The sequence below is a fragment of the Bos javanicus genome, chromosome 4, assembly GCF_032452875.1.
Source record: "Bos javanicus breed banteng chromosome 4, ARS-OSU_banteng_1.0, whole genome shotgun sequence".
In the NCBI taxonomy this organism is placed as follows: Eukaryota; Metazoa; Chordata; class Mammalia; order Artiodactyla; family Bovidae; genus Bos; species Bos javanicus.
Window position 1 is genome coordinate 13,325,781 of NC_083871.1, and position 21,078 is coordinate 13,346,858.

The following is a 21,078-nucleotide window of genomic DNA, read 5'->3' on the forward strand; positions in this document are numbered from 1 at the left end:
CTATTTTTTGGTTGAACCTAAAGGTTGGTTACAGGGGTGTGTTCACTTTGAAAAATTCAACACACTTATGACTTGTCACTTTCTACTTTCTTACATTTATGTTGTACATCAATGAAATAAGTAAAAGTATTATGTTATGATTTGCATCCATATTTATATACTTATACATAAATTCTAAGAAGTGAATACTATTACCTTTTTAAATTTTTTAAAATTTATGTTACTAATTATACTACAGAAAGTTTACACTAGTTCTGACTCTCACAGACAATATATAAAATGTGATTTCTTTGTGTTCAGATTAACACTATCATAATTTTTCTAATTTGTAGTGATGCATACATTTAAAAATTGAGTGTTTTTCTCTCTTACTTTATGTTTGGAAAATTTTCAAACTCATAGAAAAGTTGAAATAATATAACAGTATCTGAAATATATAATTTTATTATATAATAGTAAAAAAAAAATCATGGTCATCTTAAGTCCCTCATTAGGTTTGCCAACTCTTAATTTTTTGCCACTTTTGCTTTTTCTGTCTCTATTTACACACTCATTTCACTTGCTCACTCATGTATCTATGCATGTATGTATGTGTGTATATATACATATATATGCATTTAATTTTATACTTCTGAATTATTTGATAAGAACCTTTAGACACCATGACAGTTTACCCCTTAAGAATTAGAATATTCTTCTACATAACCACAATACTTCTACCACCCCTTAAAAAATTAGCAATAACTCTATTGTCAAGTAACATTTAGTCCATATAGTCCCACAACCATACCAAGATACTTTTTCTAACTGATTTTTTAAAAATACAAGATTAAATAAAGTTTACTCACTCATTGCATTTAGCGGCTTTGTCTCTTTAGTCTCTTTTTACCTAAAATAGTCCCCTACAACCATTACCCTTCCCAGCTTTCTTGCATGATGTTGGAATTTTTAAAGTCTACGGCACTTGATAACCTTCTGTTTGCTTTCAAATGTGTATGACTGTGCTTGATTTTGCAGGCTCATATTGCAAAATTATTATAGGTTTTCAGAAGCACATGTATCAGCAACTGTAATAAATTTTCATTTGTGGCTATTGGTTAATCACTGAATCTCCAGTTGGGCACCAGATGTTTTTACAAAGGGGGAAAAAAGCATTAAGAGCCTTTAAATCTTACACTATTACTCTGATTGTATAAGAAATAATGATGACATTTCAGTCTCTGAAATACATTGCCAGGATTTTCCTTCGTATTGACACGACATGTTATTCAATGAATTAGTAAAGAACCAGTTTAAAAGACCTGTGAGTGCAGTGACAGCCAAGAAGGATATTTTGAAGTTTGAAATGATCCCTATATAAATAGAACGGATCAGCATAACTTTGGGATAAAATTAGCTGAGAGTTTGTGGGCTCTGTAGCATGTGCCTGTTTGGTTGGTGCTGCTTGCCTGATAAAGCACAACAAAGCTTCCAGAGAGACAGGAAGGATGGACGGCACGGCTGCCCCTATCACGAAATCTGCAGCTGCCAAGTTAGTTAAGAGAAATTTCCTTGAGGCTCTAAAGTCAAATGACTTCGGAAAATTGAAGGCCATTTTAATCCAAAGACAGATAGATGTGGACACAGTTTTTGAAGTTGAAGATGAGAATATGGTTTTGGCATCTTATAAACAAGGTAAAAAATTATAGGTGTAATTGTAGAATCGATAGAAAATGGATTTTTTGTTTTAATGTGCACCATTAGTCACCCAAGGTAAACTGGTAGCTCTTATTGTTTCTTTAAATATATGTTAAAAAATATTTCTCATGTAATAATTTCTTTCTCTTTAAACTAGACCAAATCATGAGCGGATATATGTGTATATGAATATTTTGTTTTCTTTACTTTCCTTCTCTTTTCTTTCTATATCCCTGTGCCTAGAATTTGAAATCTTGGATAAAAATATTTAGTAATGCAGTTTTATTCTATTTCTAGCTTTTCTTCTTCCTATAAGTGCATAAAGCTTCTCTAGATTATGGCTAAATAGATTGCTGAAATCTAATTCAGTCACTGTGACTGGCTTGGGAACAGGCTACTAACTTTGTGTTAACAGGGCCCTTAAAGATAAATCATCTCTATGTGCACTTGAAGGAAAAAGGATTTTTGCCCCATTTGGAGGGTTACTAAATGGGTAAGGCTATACCTTGATGCACCTTTATGATCCTTGTCATTTTAATGAGTTTTCAGTTCAACTAGAAAAGGTAAAACCAGAAAAGCCAAAAAGTTAACTTTTTTTCCGTGACTATAGTGATAGCTTAAAATTGTAGATTTACTTATTACAGAGTACCTACCTTATGAAGAACTAGGGATAAGAAAAATTAGAACCAAATTTCTTTTATCAAGGGATTTTCTGTAACCCATGCTTAATAACTCAGAAATAAATTAGAAGTGAGCAGACTCTGATTTCCCAAATCAGCTAGTTAATGGGGGGAATTTGAGTAGCGAGGCCATCTGGTGAGCAGACTGCAAATAAACACCATGTTCAACATCACTTCTGTTTAAACAAAATAGAGGATAAGGTCTTGTGTGCAACATTGAGAGAGAGATAGCAATTGGTTTTTTATGTTTAAAATACTTTCTGTTTATATATAAATCATCAGCATGATCAATTTTCAGAAATGAATACTAATGGTATATATTTCTATATTAAAACACTGTCAGTTCTGAAGGAAGCATGGAATAGCTGAGGCAAGTTAGTGTTTATAATTTTTACTTGAGGATTTTATTATAAATTGGCATTGCTATTTTGACTGGAAAATAAGGAAGGGGTCTGTGTTTTCAAAAGTGGTTGATAGACGCTCTGTCGAGAAGAAAAAGTGTATGCTATATGTTTAGATTACTTTCATCTTATGTATTTGTTTAGTGAAAGACTTTCTGAATACCAAATACGTTTTAGGTATTTTTAAAAACTTATATTTAAGCCTAGAGTAAAATAACTTACATCCAAGTCAGCAGGTAATTTGTGTGACCCTAAGTTGTGAAGACTGCCTTTCCTTATCTCCCGAGCATGCCAAATTGCGTAGATCATGCAAAGGTTCTGAGGTGGTAAGGAAGGGAGTTTTAGAGGCAGTTTACAGAGAAGGATGCTGTTTCTCTTGCTTCCAATGGTGTCATCATCCTTGAATGAGAAAAAAAATGCACTTTAAAATCTTTCTGTCAATATGAGCCGACTCTCTATGGTTTTCGTAGAGCTAAATTTTCATTCGATCTAATGGGTGTTTTCATAGGACTGTGGGGATGGGGCTTTCAATTAGACAGAAAGCAAATTATACTCTCTGGTTTTGGGGAAAAAAACAGAGCCGTTCCATTCCTATGCATGCCAGGTGAATGCAAGAAATGATAGAATTTGTGGTCATATCCTCAGAGTTTATGCAGAAAATCATGAGTGTTTGTGCACATGTGCGCATGTCCACGTGTACCTATAGAAAGAAATCCACTTACTCTCTGTTTAATATGAATATGGGTATAAGACTCTGTCTCTTCAATCTTAATCCCATTTTCTTCAAAGTTTCTTCAGATATTTTCACTTGGCTTCCAGCCTAATTATGAAACCTTTGCTTTTAGTCACGAATGGAAGTGAAGCATAGAATCCTAGTTGCTAGCCAAGCAAAGTAGACCTAAGTGGCTATATCAATTTCTAAGTCACAGAGGAATTCCAAGGACTAGTGTAGTGCTGAGCAGGCTACACTGGTCGTTTGTTATTTAGTTAGAATTAGTTCCTTTCTGAATAATTCTGATGAATGAGACCCTTTTCTGTGTGGCCTTGAGTGGTATGTGACTGGATTAAACTTTGTGAGACTTTATTAAACCACAGCAGACTTCTTAGATGTTGAATGCTGTTGAATTTTTAATGCATCAGTTTTTTATTTTTTAAAGCACTTTTGAAAAGTTCTACAACAGAAAAGTGTGCAAATTTTAACTGTGCACTTGATTAATTTTCACAAAAAGAACAAAGGTCTGCAGCCAGCATCCAGATGAAGAAATAGAATGTTACCAGCTTACTCTTAAAGTGTGGCAGTCTTCAGGTTTTAGCTGCTCAGTCACTCAGTCATGTCCGATTCTTTGTGACCCCATGGACTGTAGCCTGCCAAGCTCCCCTGTCCTTGGGATTCTCCAGGCAAGAGTACTAGAGTGGATTACCATTTCCTTCTCCACAGCTTTTAGTTATCTTTGGCTTAATTGGCATGACAGTGTATAAAATCTAGAACATAATATGCTTCCTTTAAATTTGGTTTGTGTAACTAGTAATGGAATCTATACTCAAGATTTGATTGTCCTGGGGAAGATCAACAGTGGTACAATTAATCCCAAATAATTTTTGTTTCTTTTAGGATATATTGTAGCACTTTACATAAGATTTTTTAAAGTGACCACATTTTCACCTAAATTATGGTATGTTTAAGCCAGTATGAAAGTCAATTTACATTTTTTGTAAAGGCAACTCAGAAATCTGTTGGTGAAGAAATCAACTTGGAATCTTAACATTGCAACTCCAGATCCACAATCTAAATGGTATACCAGTAATCAAAAATTGACCTACTAAGCAAGTGTAAAATATGGACCTGGTGAGGAAAGTAGAATAAAGTGTCTGGAAATTCACTTCTGCTGCCCTGTCTCGTTGAGCAGCTTCTCTCACCTGTGAGACTGAGAACAGATTTAGAAGCTAGCTTCTAGCTCCAGATGGTGGATCCCACCTAGCCCCAGCCCCTAATAATGATTCTTTTAAGAAAGATTGTATTTATTTATTTATGGCTGTGCTAAGTGTTCATTGCTGTACAGGCTTTTCTCTAGTTGCAGCAGGCAGGGGCTCCTCTCTAGGTGCAGTGTGCGGGCTTCTCGTTGCAGTGGCTTCTCTTGTGGAGCATGGGCTCCAGGGCTTGTGGGCCTCAGTACTTGTGGCACAGGGGGCTCTGTAGTTGTGGCTCGGGGGCTCTAGAGCACAGACTCAGTAACTGTGGTGCATGGGCTTCGTTGTTCTGCAGCATGTGGGATCTTCCCAGACCAGGGGTGGAACCTATGTCTCTTGCATTAGCAAGCAATTTCTTTAGCACTGAGCCACCAGGGAAGCCCAATAATGATTCTTGGAGACATCTCATTCTATTTTTTCAAGTATTTTAAACTTCATAATCAAGTCTTCAGATAAAATTATGTTTTATCAATTAAAAATATGTGTCTAACACTTTGTAGAGCAAACATTCTGGTTGGCATTTGCATTATCTCCTGGAGAATGATAGATATATGGGTCTTAAAATGAAAACAAGTAAGCGAAATGACATCTACCAGCTGACCACTTTAAAATGGGAATGATGTGAAGTAAAGTTAAATAACGAACAACTCTTAACTCCCAAATACAATAAACAGTTGAATAGTTAGGAGATGTCAATGATATACTTTATTATGAGCGAAGCACACAACATTCATAGTGAAAACAGGCCTCTAAGAAAACTCAGAGTTATTCTTAGTTGGTGATCTCCATACTGGAAACATGAATATCCATAAAGCTGTTTCCAGAGATTTTTCTCACTGCATGTTTTGATTCTCCTTCAGGTGTATGAGCCTTGGCTCATTAATGTTACAAGAGGAGTATCAAACTTATCTCTTTGGTATGAAATTCCCTAGTCAGCAAGGTTAATCAGAATCCTTTTATTAATCAGTATAATGCACTTTAAGTACTTCATTTATGGCCCACAGCCACAGGTTCTTTGGTTGATAGTCATATTTTTAATTAAAATAGCCAATGACTGATTTCACCGAAAAACTTTCTGGCAGGTAATCTATCTACTAAGTAGCAAGAGCCTTCCAAATATCTTGAAAGCTCTTATTTTCACTCTGTTAATGAGTAATCTTCTTATCACCTCATTTTCCTGTCTGCTAGAAATTCACTCTCCTGCTTTCTTATTGTCATCCTAGGGTTCTTTTCCTTTCTTAGATGTTCAAACATTTTTCTTTTAAATTTTACATTGCAAGCTTACTTTTTTTTTTTTTCTTCTCTGGGGGGAACTCTGAGATTTATCCTGAAAATATTAGCTATTAAAAAATAGCCAAGAATTGTGCTCCCGTCTATAATCCATCAGGACTGTGTAAATACGTGGACAGAGCAGAGCAAATGTCTGCTAATCCAGCCATAAGCAGCGTGTGTAACCTTTGGCTGTAATAACAGAGGCTTCTCATGTGTGGGGTTCTTTGGACTCAGATAACATTATAGCTGAAAACTGTGGCAGATCTAGGGCTTAGCTGAAGGTTTACCACAAGTGTGTACATCCTCCCAAACACTGGAGCAGAACCAACCCCCTCTTTCAAAAGATGGCCCAAATATTTCGCTCCTTACCCTCTTTCCTGAGCCAGCAGGTTGTCTACTGAATGACTCTGGTTTCTGATTTAAATTAAACACACATACAAACACACACGTGAGAATTGGTCTGCATATTTTTGTAGCAGCATAACTCCATTCCTTTACAATTTTTGCCTAAAAGTGTATCGGTTTGGAGGTGGACTGCATGTAGCTTTCAGATCATTGATGGCAACTTAGAGATTTGTTGTTGCTGTTCAGTTGCTAAGTCATGTCCAACTCGTTGCAACCCCATGGACTGTAGCACACCAGGCTTCCCTGTCCTTCACCATCCCCTGGAGTTTGTTCAAACTCATGTCCATGGAGTCAGTGATACCATCCAACCATCTCATCCTCTCTCGTCCCCTTCTCCTGCCCTCAATCTTTCCCAGCACCAGGGTCTTTTCTAGTGAGTCAGCTCTTCGCATCAGGTGGCCCAAGTATTGGAGCTTCAGCATCAGTCCTTCCAATGAATATTCAGGGTTGATTTCTTTTAGGATTGATTGGTTTGAGATTTGGGGAGATTAATTATACAAACATGGGCACCTCCTGCTACTTAATTTCTGCAAGATATTTATCCTCATCTGTAAAGGGGAAGCTTTGTCAAGACGCCCTCTTAATCTGCATGCTGATTATCTACAATGTTATGAAGGGGAAATTATATAAGTAGATTATGTGTCGTGGTCTGGGAAAGGTAAAAAAGTAACCATAGATGCTGTAAATCCAAGTGGGCATGGACTGTATTTGAGAGTTCTTTCTGGGATTTTTGCCTTGGAGAAAGAATCTGCATTTTCATCTCTTTCCTTCTCAGTTAAGCTCCTTGCTCAGGCAGAGCAAAGCAGAGGGCATCACTGCACATAGACTGCAGACCTGGGGTGAGAACCAAGTGGCTTATGTTAAGGGGAGACAGTACCTTCCTTACCTCTGGCCCTATCAAGGGCTTTGTTCCTGGGTTTTCCTCCCCGCCCCCCCAACACCTCATCCTGTGTGCAGTCTGAGCATACAGTCAGAGGGCAGCCTGGCCTCTGCAGAGGTGAGCAGAGGGGGCCTTTTGAAAGACAAGTGCTGAGAGTGAATCACATTCTGAGTTCTGAAGCCCTAGGACAATTATGCTGTGGAAAGAAGAGAGAGTGTGAAAGAGACTCTGCCCAGTTAGTTAACTGTATTTCCGTCATGCTGTGACTATTGGGGGTTACATTTTGGAGGAGAGATTTTGATCTCTTGACATATCAGCATTGACACAAGGGTGTTAATAAGTGCTGCATCACTGTGGTTTTCGATGATGGCATCGCCTCATGTTTGTGAGGGTGGGTATGGGGGAAAGCATACTCCTGTTTGTTGCTACAGTGACCCGTGGCCGCAGCCTCATTGAAAGTGGTGATTGTATGTGGGTGGCCTCTTTGCTGTGGGCTGCTGCTTTCTCTGAAGTGGGCTTTCCTGCTTTGCAAGGGCTTGAATTATCCAGAAATTCTGCCCCACTACGCCCTCCCCCACCAAAGTTCTGCAGTGCAGCTTCAAGATACACTGCGAGGGACCCTGGTCTGTATCTGACAATCTGTCTTCTTCCCAATCTCTCCACTAAGCTCCCCTGGGGTACCAGCTCAGGCATCTTGCTGTCACCCACCTACAGGAACATTCTTAACGCCCATGTTCCTTTCTAAGAGAGGTGAGTTGTAGGTGCAGTTCGATTCAAAGAGTCAGCTGAATTGTAAGACCTGGCCCTCTCTGAGCCCAATTTACTGGTTAATGGGTATGATTATGGGAGACACAGATGTAACTGACTGAGAGGCCAAGGATGGCAGATTCATGTAGTAAACAGGCAGGATAGATTCTCTAGGTGCTATTGGGAATTTAGGGGGAAGAAAAAAAATCAACAAGCAAATGTATTTCCATATCAAAGTGTGACATACTACAGATGAATTCAGAATCTTCTTTCTTTCCTCATGATTTGTGAAGCTGGGTTGGCACTACACCTAGTCTGATTCCACAAGGACAAAGACAGATGGAATACCTGCATCACAGATACCCTGAGTCCGTTAGCTTGGACTGAAGCAGATGTCTTATGGCTCTAGGAGGCTGAAAAAGTGGCAGTTTTCTCATCTGGAAAATGAAAGGCTTGGACTGGATAACCCTCCCTCCAGCGCTAACATTCTGTGTTTCTTTGATTTTACATCAAAATGGTGTTTTCTTAATCAGCTCTCTGCTGCTTCCTTTCTGAGATCATTTTTCTTCCCATTGGAGAAGCAGACATGAGTTTCCAATCAGTTGCTGCGTAGAGCTGCCTAATCTTTGCTGCTAATCGGCAGGCAAAACACACTCTGGTTTTCAGATCCAGAACCAGCTTCTTTGCAAGAGAGTTAGAAGAGGCTGTCCTTCGCAAATTGCTTGTAGAGGAAATTTGAGTATTAAGATGACTAGGTGAATTGAGAGAGTAACACTGAAACATATACATTACCATATGTAAAATAGACTTGTTGTTAGGTCACTCAGTTGTGTCTGACCCTTTGCGACCCTATGGACTGCATGCAGCACGCCAGGCTTCCCTGTCCTTCACCATCTCTAAAGGGAATTTGCTGTATGACACAGGGAACCCAAAGCCAGTGCTCTAGGACAACCCAGAGGGGTAGGATGGGGATGGGAGGTGGGAGGTGGGAGGGATGTTCACGAGGGAGGGGACATATGTATACCTATGGCTGATTCATGTTGATGTATGACAGAAACCAACACAATATTGTAAAGCAATTATCCTCCAATTAAAAATAAATAACTTTTTAAAAATGGGGAAAGTTAAATCATGTCATCGGCAAAAAAAATCACAAAAAAAGATGACTAGATATTGGTGTTATGTGATTCATTCCTTATCAAAAGCAGGTTGCATACCATTATAGCTTAATAACTATGCTTGGAGCATGGATTTGGCATACATAATTAAATGGAAATGTATATATGGATACATGCAAATGTATTGTATATACTTATCTGCATATCTGTATGTGCATGTCTGTTTCCACACACACACAAACATAGGCACAGGGTTGATCCTTCCCAGCCCAGACTGTCTGTGACACTATTTGCCTCTGCCAGGGAAATTCCATATCACCAAACACCTTCCCTTTTCAGTGTCTGAAATCTGGAATTAGTGTCTTAGAACTTAATTCTTTTGTATGAATACAGATTCCTACATAAGTTCAGATAATCCTAAGAAGGTCATACTTTAAACAATCCTCAGTCTATTAGACCTTCGTGTAAATTAACTTTGGATTTCTTTTTAAAGAACATCTTTGGATAAGGGAAGAGATGGAGAAAGAGAAAGTGAAATGATCCTAGAATTTCGAATGAGATGAAGAGATTAAAATGTGTGTGAGAGGGAGTGTGTGTGAGTGTGTGTATGTGTGTGTGTGTGTATGTGTCTGTCTAGGTTGGAGGGAAGGCTGTAGAAAAACAAAATGAGCTGAGAGTATTCATTCCCTCAGGATTAATCAGCATTGTACATGACCTCTTTAAATTACTTCCCCCCCCGGACAGGGGCACCTAGTTTGTTTTAATTTTATTTTTATAAATAGTAGTACACACACAAGGGACTAAATAGAAAAGCTCAAAGGGAGCATTCAAGGACAAGTAAATCTATGTTATTGTCCCCAGCCCAGTTCTTGGAGGCCACCAGTGTGACCAGTTCCTTGTGTTGGGTGTTTATAAATATTTTCTTACATATTAGCATTTATGCACACTCTTCAGCTCTCTGCTTATCTCACTTGATAACGTATCTTGAGATTTTTCCATATCAGTATACATAGGACTGCCCCCTTTATGATAGCTGTATAGGGTTCCATTGTGTGGATGTACATGCTTTACTTAAATAGTCTCCTATTGATGAAGATTGAGGCAGTTTCCTATTGCTAACCATTAAGAACAATGCTGTAGTGCACTGCATGTTGTCCTGGGTCAGGCTGCCAAGATTCATAACTCCCAGGAACTTCATACTCTTCGTAAAGAGTTCAGTGCAAGTCGTGGTGCTGGGAGTTGTGTAATACAGTGGCCCTTATATGGCATTTCACACGTGAATGAATGTACTTGCAGGATAAATACCCAGGAGTGGCACACAGGTAGCACTTTCCACTGATATGAGAGGATTTTAATACCTGATCACCAGGCTCACCTTTAATGTGGTCATCATCTTCTGAGTGCCTTGCAAATGCTCATTTTTGTTGCCCAGAAGTACTCACAATATTTTAGATTTATTCTGACTTCATCTATCAGTGACGAGTACAACTTTTACTTCTTTTGTTCTGGGTGCTACAGTTTTATTAATGTAGTTAAAAATTGTACCTGCTTTTGGGCAGCTTTATCTCAGTGTTGGCTCATTTTGAGATTATTGTCAACTCAAACCCCTAGGTTTTTCCTCAAATAAATTACCATTAAATCATAATCTTCCTATCTTGTACTTGTATAGTGGAATATTTTTACAACCTAAAAGCAAACTTCTGATTTACTGAAGTTAAAATGTATTTTGTTGTTTCAGCCCTAAGTTTCTTCTGAGCTGTCAGGTTATGTCTACATCTTCAAATTGCCATGAAATGTTTCATCTTTCTGTACCTGTTTTTCATTCCCCACTCACAGTGAGCATGATGCCACGGCTCTGGGTATTGACTTTGAAAAAAAATGTTTATAAAGTTATCTCTGATGAGCCTAGAGCCTATTACACAGAAAGAAGTAAGTCAGAAGGAGAAAGACAAATATTGTACATTAACTCACATATCAGAGAAGGCAAGGGCACCCCACTCCAGTACTCTTGCCTGGAAAATCCCATGGACAGAGGAGCCTGGTAGGCTGCAGTCCATGGGGTCCCTAGGAGTCGGACATGACTGAGTGACTTCACTTTCACTTTTCACTTTCATGCATTGGAGAAGGAAATGGCAACCCACTCTGGAGAATCCCAGGAGAATCCCAGAGACAGGGAAGCCTGGTGGGTTGCCGTCTATGGGGTCCCACAGAGTCGGACACGACTGAAGTGACTTAGCAGCAGCAGCAGCAGCAACTCACATATATGAAATCTAGAAAGCTGGTACCAATGATCCTGTGTACAGGGCAGCCAAGGAGACACAGACATAAAGAACAGATTTTTGGACTCAGTGGGGGAAGGAGAGGGTGGGATGATTTAAGAGAATAGCACATTACCACGTGTGAAATAGATGGCCAGAGGGAGTGTGATGTGGGAAGCCAGGGCTCTGTGATACTCTGGGGGGATGGGGTGGGGAGAGAGGTAGGGGGCTGTTTAGAAGGGAGAGAATACTCGGTATGCCTATGGCCAGTGCATGTTGATCTATGGCCAAAACCATCACAATATTGTAAAGTATTATCCTCCAATTTAAATAAATAAATTCAAAAAACATAGACACACAAAGTTATTTGTGTTACAGCTTGTCAAGATGGCAATTTTTGGACACTTGGAATAAAGGACTAGCTCAGTGTTTAGAAGTTGGAGGTAAGAGGGAAAAAGGAAAGAGAAAGAGAAAGAAGAGGTGAGAGAGAGGAGTTGGGGTGGGGTGGGGTGGGAGATTTCCAATAACTAATGGGAAAAACTTAAGATCTCAGTTCTAGAAACAACTGTGGTTCTCCTGACCAATTAATTTGTGTATATGCTTGTGCTTGCAGGCATAGTTAATTATGTAACACATCATGTTTTCCTGTTTATTTTGGCTGCGGGGAAGTTCAGAGGAAAATTTACAGTGTGGTTCTAGCATATGGAACACAGTTAATACAGTTTATATTTATTTTGGGCACCTATCTGACCCAGGATCTCTTTTTACTTTCCTACCTTATTTTTCCTGTTGCTCTTATTTTGTAGATCACTTTTTAAAAATCTTTTGTGTAAAATTTGTAAGCTGCTGTAAATTCTTTAATTCTTCTTTGGAAAGAGGTGTTGTATAAACTGATAGGCAAATAAAATCTTGGTGTGACAAATATTCTAAAGACATCAAATACATTCACACCTTAGCTTGACAGCAGCAACGACTAGAGGGGAAAAGCACTGTGGTGGAATGAAAATTACAAGCTTGTAACAGCTTTGAAATCGCTCAAGATAATGATTGGGAGTTAAAAAAAAATTCTTTAATAAGCATCTCATGTAAGATAAAATGCAATCACATAAATGCAGTCTCAAACAGAAATACTTTGGACAGGCAGGAAGGTAAAGTAAACAAAGGAACAAGATAATAGGGAATAGTAAAGACAGTGAGAACTCGAGAGCCCCAGTCCTGTTTAAATAACCCAAAGAGGCTACTAAGCTAAACATTAGCAGATCCAACAGGTGCTAGTTACAAGTTCCAAATCGTTCCCCCAGTTTTATAAATGTGTAGAAGTCCCCACTAAGCAGGGAGATATCCTAGGCTAATCCGAGGCTAAGCTTTCTTTCCCTTTCTTTTTCAGGTTATTGGTTGCCTAGTTACAAATTAAAGTCTTCCTGGGCCACGGGCCTGCACCTCTCTGTCTTGTTTGGTCATGTGGAATGTCTTCTGGTGCTCCTGGACCACAATGCCACGATCAACTGTAGACCCAATGGGAAAACCCCTCTTCACGTGGCTTGTGAAATGGCCAACTTGGACTGTGTTAAGATCCTCTGTGATCGTGGAGCAAAGCTCAACTGCTACTCCTTAAGTGGACACACAGCTTTACACTTCTGTACAACTCCAAACTCCATCCTCTGTGCCAAGCAGCTGGTTTGGAGAGGTAAGCCTATCTGGGTGGCTGACCTTGTCATCTACTTGCGTGGTTATGATTTTGGAAATTGGTGATCCTTACTTACATCAGGCAATGTAATTAATAGTACATATCTCTATGCATAAAGCCTAATATGGGGGCCCTAAAAATACATAGAGAGATGGATGGTTGTGTTTGCCCAGGTCCTTCAGTGATGATTGCATTGAAATCTTACTACTGTTTTAACTGTAGGAGTCTTGTTAATCTACACACTTATTTAACAAATATTTATTAGCTCCTGTGATGTCAGGTAATGTGCTAATAAGTAAGTAAAAAGAGAAAACAGTTTCTGCTCTCTTGGAGCTTATGTTCTAGTATGGGAAGTGAATATTGAGAAATAAATTCATAAGTGCATAATTATAAATTGGGAAAGGGTAAAACAAGGTGGTATGAGAGAGAATGTCAGGAATAAGCTAGTATAAAATGCATAAAGGTTTCTCTAAAGATACAATATGTAAGCTGAAACTTTATAATGAGAAGGAATTGACCTTTAAAAACAAGAACAAAGAAGAAAAGTCTAGGTATAGGAAATAGCAAGTGCAGAGTGTTAAGGGAGCAAAAACCTTGGAATATTCCAGAAATGGAAGAAGGCCAGTATGGCCAGAGCATCATGAGTGTGTGTGGTGGGGCGGGAGAGGCATGAAGGTAGAGGAAGTGCTACAGCATGACATGGGATATATGAGATTATATATGGCCTGCTGGGGGCCGTGTATGGGGTTCAGAAATGGAGCCACTGAAAAGTTTAAAGCAAGGCAATGACATAGATTAACTGACATTTAAAGTCATCTGGACTTATTCCGAAGTTGGGTTGAAGAAGGCCAACAGTGGAAGCAAGAAGACTAGCAAGGGAGCTCTTGCAATACTGTGGGTGAGAGGGGATGATGATTTGCACTGAGGGACATAGAAGGATCAGGAAATGGATCTGCAATATGTTTTAGAAGCAGAATTGGTGGGATTTGGACATGGACTAGATTTAGGTTGCTGGTCAGGGGGTGGTGACAGAAAAAGAAATTTCAAGAATCATTGCCAGGTTTCTGGCTTTAGAAAATGGGTAGATAGTGATGCCATTTTTAAGATGGAGAAACTTGAAGAAGAAATGTATCATATGGGAAGATTGTTATATCTTTAAAAAAAACAGATTTTATGGGATTTCTTTATTTATTCACGTTTGGCAGCTCTGGGTCTCCATTGCTGCATGCAGGCTCCTCTCCGGTTGTGGTGCCTGAGCCTCGCATTAGCGTATCTCGGTGTGGAGCGTGGGCTCTCAGGCCACAGGCTTCCCTAGCTGCAGCCCTCGGCTCGCATTAGCCTCTCTCCGTGTGGAGCGTGGGCTCTCAGGCCACAGGCTTCCCTAGCTGCAGCCCTCGGCTCGCATTAGCCTCTCTCCATGTGGAACATGGACTCTCAGGCCATAGGCTTCACTAGCTGTAGCCCTCGGCTCAGAAGTTGTGATTTGTCGCTTAGTTGCCCAGAACCATGTGGCATCTTCTTAGACCAGTGATTGAACCCATGTCCCCTGCATTGGCAGGCAAATTCTTAACCACTAAACCACCAGGGAAGTCTCATTATATCATTTTTTTAAAGTCAAATTTACAGAGGTAATAATTTATAAGCTGTAAATTCACTGTTTTTGAGAAATAGAGAGTCTTGAAGCCATTCACCACAGTTATCTCAGAAAATCCCCTGATGCCCTTGGTAGTTCATTGCCTCACTCTACCCCCACTTCTGGCAACTATTGATCTGTTTTCTGTCCTTTTAACTTCATCCTTTCAGAATATCATATTAATTAATTAATACAAAATGTAATCTTTTGAGTCTGATTTTTCCAGTTTAGCATATGCATTTGAGATTCATCAACGTGATTGCACTCACCAGCAAATCAGACCTTTTTATTGCTGAATAGTATTCCGTGTATACATGTAACACAGTTTATTCACTCCTCAGAAGAGGGGCATTTGGATTGCTTCTAGTTTTTGGTAATTTAGAAAACAAAACCGCTATAAACATTTGCATCCACATTCTTGTGTGGACATGTTTCATTTCACTTGGGCAAACACCTAGGGGCGGGGTGATGGGTTGTTATGGGAAGTTTATAAGAAACTACTAAACTGGTTTCCAAGGCACTTGTACCATTTTACATTCCTACCAGCAGGGTATAAGAGTTCCTGTTACTCTCCATCCTTGGCAGAACTTCATCATGTCAGATTTCTTAAAACTGTTTTAGCCATTCTAATAAGTATATAATAGCATCTCATGATTTTAATTTGAATTCCCTTAATGACCAAAGGGGCTTCCCAGGTGGCTCAGTAGTAAAGAATCCTCCTGCCAATGCAGGAGACACAAGAGACGTGTGTTTGATCCTGGGGTCAGGAAGATCCCCTGGAGGAGGAAATGGCAATCCACTCTAGTATTCTTGCTTGGGAAATCCCATGGACAGAGGAGCCTGGCAGGCTACAGTCCATGGGGTTACAAAAACTCAGACACAACACACACACACACACACACACACACACACACACACACACACACTGACCAAACACATTGCATATGTTTTTGTATATTTATCTGCTAGCTAAGTATTCACTTTGGTGAACAATCTGCTCAGTTCTTTTTTTTTTTTTTAATGGGCTGTTTTCTTGTTATTGATCTGTGGAAGTTCTTTTTGTTGTTGTTAGTTTGTTTTTTTAATTAATTTTTTTTAATTGAAGGATAATTTCTTTACAGAATTTTGTTGTTTTCTGTCAAACCTCAACATGAATCAGCCATGGGTATACATATATCTCCTCCCTTTTTAACTTCCCTCCCATCTCCGTCCCCATCCCACCCCTCTAGGTTGATACTGAGACCCTGTTTGAGTTTCCTGAGCCATACAGCAAATTCCTGTTGGCTATCTATTTTACATGTGGTAATGTAAGTTTCCATGTTACTCTCTGCATACATCTCACCCTCTCCTCCCCTCTCCCCATGTCCATAAGTCTATTCTCTATGTCTGTTTCTCCACTGCTGCCCTGTAAATACATTCTTCAGTACCATTTTTCTAGATTCTGTATATATGTGTTAGAACACAACATTATTCTTTCTCTTTCTGACTTACTTCACTCTGTATAATAGGCTCTGGGTTCATCCACCTCATTAGAACTGACTTAAATGCATTCCTTTTTATGGCTGAGTAATATTTCATTGTGTATATATACCACAACTTCCTTATCCATTCATCTGTCGATGGACATCTAGGTTGCTTCCATGTTATAGCTATTGTAAATAGTGCTGCAATGAACAATGGGATACATATGTCTTTTTCAATTTTGGTTCTTCAGGGTATATGCCCAGGAGTGGGATGGTTGGGTCATATGGTGGTTTTATTCCTAGTTTTTTTTTAAGGAATCTCTATACTGTCTTCCATAATGTGTTGGAATTCTTTATATATTTTGGATACTAGCCCTTTATAAATATGTGTTTTGCAAATATTTTAATTCACTCTTTGGCTTTTCATTTTCTAATGGTGTTTTTAAAAGAGCAGAACTTTTAAAATTTTGATAAATTCAGTGTTTACATCTTATGGTTTGTGCTTTCTGTGTTCTAGCTAAGAAATGTTTGATTAACCCAAGTAACAGATGTTCTGCTGTGTTTTCTTCTAGAAGTTTTATAATTTTAGGTTTTGCTTTTATGTCTTTGATTAATTTTAGTATAGGGTAAAGCTCATTGTGTGTGTGTGTATGTGTGTGTATGGATGGCCAGTTGTTTCAACATCATCTGTGGAAAAGACTATTCTTTCACCATTGAATTGTTTTGATATTTTTCTCAGAAGTCAATTGGCCAAATATGTATGGTCCACTGATCTATATATCTATTTTTTTGCTAATCCTCCTCTGACTTGGTTGCTTTATATCTAATCTAAAAAGCACATAGACTGAGTCCTTCTAGGTTAGTTTTAAACATGAAAGGTTTCAGACCTCTTTGAGACAACAAAGCAAATAAGTCAAGGATGTACTTGATATAAAAGTATAGATTTCAAAAAAGAACTCTGGACTAAAGCATTAGGTTTAGGAACCATTAGCCTATAGATTGTATTTGAAACCAAGAAAATCAATGAACTCACCTGGGAAAATAGGGTAGAAAGATGAAAGAACTTAGGACCAAGCTCTGACAAATTCTTATGTTTAGATGTTAGCAGGATGAAGAGGAGGCAATAAAAGAGAGTGGAATGATTCTACCTTTGATTTCTTTTCCTTGTGATAACCACTTTCCTCTCTCTCTATTTTTTATTTCTAAGAGTATATTAAAACATATTCCACACTGGAAAATAAAGAGGAAAAGGGATTCGCAAATGAAATTGGAGAAAACTCAAAAGCATTTTTGGCATCAAAGAAACTAAGAAACAGGCAGATTCGGGAATGGAAGAATAGTCTGCTGTACTGATAGCTACTCGGAGGTTTAATTAGGTATTCATTGGATTAAGAGAGTTATTACTGAAAAAAATAGTTTTGGTGAAATGGTAGGTGCAGAAGCCAGATCAGAAGAAGGTATGAATGGGAGGTTAGAAGGTAGAGATGGCATATGCTGGCAATTCTTAATTATGGCTGCAAATGTGAGCATAGAAGTAGCATGATTGCTGACAGGGATTAGGATGTATCATACTAGACTGTTATCTGCAGCTGAAGATAAAAGGAAATGTGTATATGCTGGAAATGATTTATAGAAAGCAACAGTTGAAGATGCATGAGACGGGATAACTGAAGGGTCTAAACGTTAGAGAAATTGAGATGGTGTGGAATCCAGAGACCATAGGACACATCCTCATTTTCAGTGGGCAAGCCAAAGTAAAATATGGCTTTAATGCCAGGGCACTCGCATATTTGGTTGTTGTAAGATGAGGGGGTCCCTTTCTGATGCAAAGTCATCAGCCAAAGTGAGAGTAGAAAGACTGGAAATGTACTGAGAGGGGGAAGATATGGAAAGATCAAGGGGAAAGAATGGGAGAATATGCTTGAAGATGTTATGATCTTCTCAACCTGTGAGGATTAAAAGGAAAAAAAATCAGCCTGGCATATTCTTCTTGCCTGCCCTGGGAGGAAGGGCCTAGTGCAGAGATGCTCAGAGAAGGACAGGCATCTGTTGGAGCATGGGGCTATCACCAGTTTTCATAGTTACTTGTACATTTATTTTTAGTTTTTATTTTTATCTATATTTTAATTAATTTAAACTTTTAAGCTGCTTTCACAAATTTTGGAAAAAAAGTTAAGAAATATATTTATATATGATTTCTTTGGAAGGAATGATACTAAAGCTGAAACTCCAGTACTTTGGCCACCTCATGCGAAGAGTTGACTCATTGGAAAAGACTCTGATGCTGGGGGGGATTGGGGGCAGGAGGAGAAGGGGACGACGGAGATTGAGATGGCTGGATGGCATCACTGACTCGATGGACGTGAGTCTGAGTGAATTCCGGGAGTTGGTGATGGACAGGGAGGCCTGGCATGCTGCAATTCATGGGGTCACAAAGAGTCGGACATGACTGAGCGACTGATCTGATCTGATCTGATATATATATATATATAAATATATTTGTTTAATTATTGACCTTTTATATTGCTGTGTTTTCATCAACTACAGACTAATAGCAAGCTGTCAACACTTTCTCTCCTCTGAGTTACTGACACAGTTATCCCACATGTCCTTCATCCTTGTGGACAGAAGAAGACCCATCTAGAGAGGTAGAAGGAGACTGAGCCTGGTTTCCTGTAGGCTGAAGCAAAGAATTAGATTGATAACAATTTTGGAGAAAGAGCAGAAGGAAGTCCATCAAAGATAGCTCACTCTTTACCACCACTGCATCAAAGGCTGAGCCACAACAAGAAAGATACATTAGGAAAAACAAAATGTTCAACATCCGTGTGGCAACTAGATTATAAAGTTAAAAGGCAGTCCTACAACTGAGGAAAACATTTGGGACAATGTGACAAAGGACTCATACCCTTAATATATAAAGAAACTTTAAAAATTAAAATTAGGAGGAGAGCAACTAAGAGAAAAAAGAAAACCGAAGGGATCAAGAACAGGAGTAGGCATTTCAGAAAAAGACAGGCATATGAACAATAAATAAAGCTGAGACAATAATCCTCTGTATTGGTGATCAGTAAAATGTCAATTAAAATAAGAATTGGATGCTTTTTTAAAATTTATTGTGTTAACAAAGATACCAAAGATGTTAATACATGTGCTGACAAGCACATGGGGCAGTGCTCTTACACAGGCTGCTGCTGCTGCTGCTGCTAAGTCAGTCGTGTCTGACTCTGTGCGACCCCATAGACGGCAGCCCACCAGGCTCCCCGTCCCTGGGATTCTCCAGGCAAGAACACTGGAGTGGGTGGCCATTTCCCTCTCCAATGCATGAAAGTGAAAAGTGAAAGTGAAGTCGCTCAGTCGTGTCCGACCCTCAGCAACCCCATAGACCGCAGCCTACCAAGCTCCTCTGTCCATGAAGTTTTCCAGGCAAGAGTACTGGAGTAGGTTGCCATTGCCTTCTCCGCTTACACAGGCTAAGTGGAGTGAAAACATGTATGATTGAGGGGAATATCAAAAACTCACAGCTTTTTCTAACTGAGAAATTCTGCCTCTAGGATTAGGGACTAGTTCAGCACCTTTTGACTCATTGTTTTCATTGATGTAGGGCCTCAGATTCAGACTCTGGGTATATCTCCAAACAAAATTATACAGAGTCCAAGAGATAACTGATGAGAAAAAAAGACACTTACCATGTAACAGAATTGTTGTGCTCGGTCACATGATCTGTAGTACACTAGAAATTCAGCCCTTCTCCTAATTCTATGAGTCTTCAAAATAGTGTGGTTACAGTGTATATTATTGTATATTTTTTCAATGAAAGCCATGATTGGTTAAGGAATACATTTAAAATATGCCACAATTTTAAAAGACATATGTTGGCATTTTTTTTAAGATACTTAATGTCTCAAAAAATTTGCCTAATTGTTTTTTTTGCCCTCAGGTAGTCATTTATATTACTGAAAAACTTAAAAATACTTGCATATGTAATAGAAAAAATTCAGTTCAGTGAGTCGCTCAGTCATGTTTGACTCTTTATGACCTCATGGACTATAGCATGCCAGGTTTCCCTCTCCATCACCAACTCCTGGAGCTTGCTCAAACTCATGTTCATGGAGTCAGTGATGCCATCCAATCATTTCATCCTCTGTCGTCCCCTTCTCCTCCTGCCTCAATCTTTCCCAGCATCAGGTTCTATTTCAATGAGTCGGTTCTTTGCAGCAGGTGGCCAAAGTATTGGAGTTTCAGCTTCAGCATCAGTCCTTCCAATGAATATTCAGGACTGATTTCATTCAGGATTGACTGGTTTGATCTCCTTGATAAGCTGTGTTACTTCCATATCATAAAGACATTTTAAAATGATGTTGTAAAAGAATGTTTATTAACATAGAAAGATTTTTAAAAATAAGTTCATAAGACAGTATGAACTCCATAAACTTATGTTTCTAAAAATTAGATATGATTATGCATATCAGAAAATAATATCCAAATTATGAGTCAAATTTGGTAGCGTGACTAATGTTTAGCTGTAGCTAAGCAACATCAAAAAAATTGTTTTGTTTGTCAGATTCAAATTCCCATGATAAATATGTTTTAAAGTTGGTACCTGGAAAATATATCAGAACAAACTAAAACTGTAAGTCAGGTAACTGAGAAACATTTCACCCATTTTATGAATGGCAGAGAAAAGGAGAAGGAAAAGTGCTTGGAGGTAGATCTTCTAATCTGGAAATTCTAGAAAACCTTCAGCATCTTGCAGCCTTTCTTCTGCATTTGAATGTCTTCAGTCTCTTGGGCAGTGCTTGGCACATGGGAAGCACTGAGTAAATGGTCTCTGACTCATCTGGGAAGGACTCCAGGAGCCCTGAGTGCACGGAGGGAAACCACGCCCA

At 38.9% G+C, this 21,078-nt stretch overlaps 1 protein-coding gene across 1 annotated transcript in view; it reads left to right on the plus strand.

The window, feature by feature from the left end:
- The first annotated feature begins 1,384 nt into the window (after positions 1 to 1,384).
- Positions 1,385 to 21,078, plus strand: part of ASB4 (ankyrin repeat and SOCS box containing 4) — an 80,692-nt gene continuing 60,998 nt past the window's right edge. Inside the window, exons 1-2 of the mRNA XM_061413491.1 lie at positions 1,385 to 1,674; positions 12,794 to 13,093. Of these exons, the coding sequence (XP_061269475.1) occupies positions 1,488 to 1,674; positions 12,794 to 13,093 (487 nt within the window). The 5' untranslated portion in view covers positions 1,385 to 1,487. The remainder of the gene's footprint in view (positions 1,675 to 12,793; positions 13,094 to 21,078) is intronic.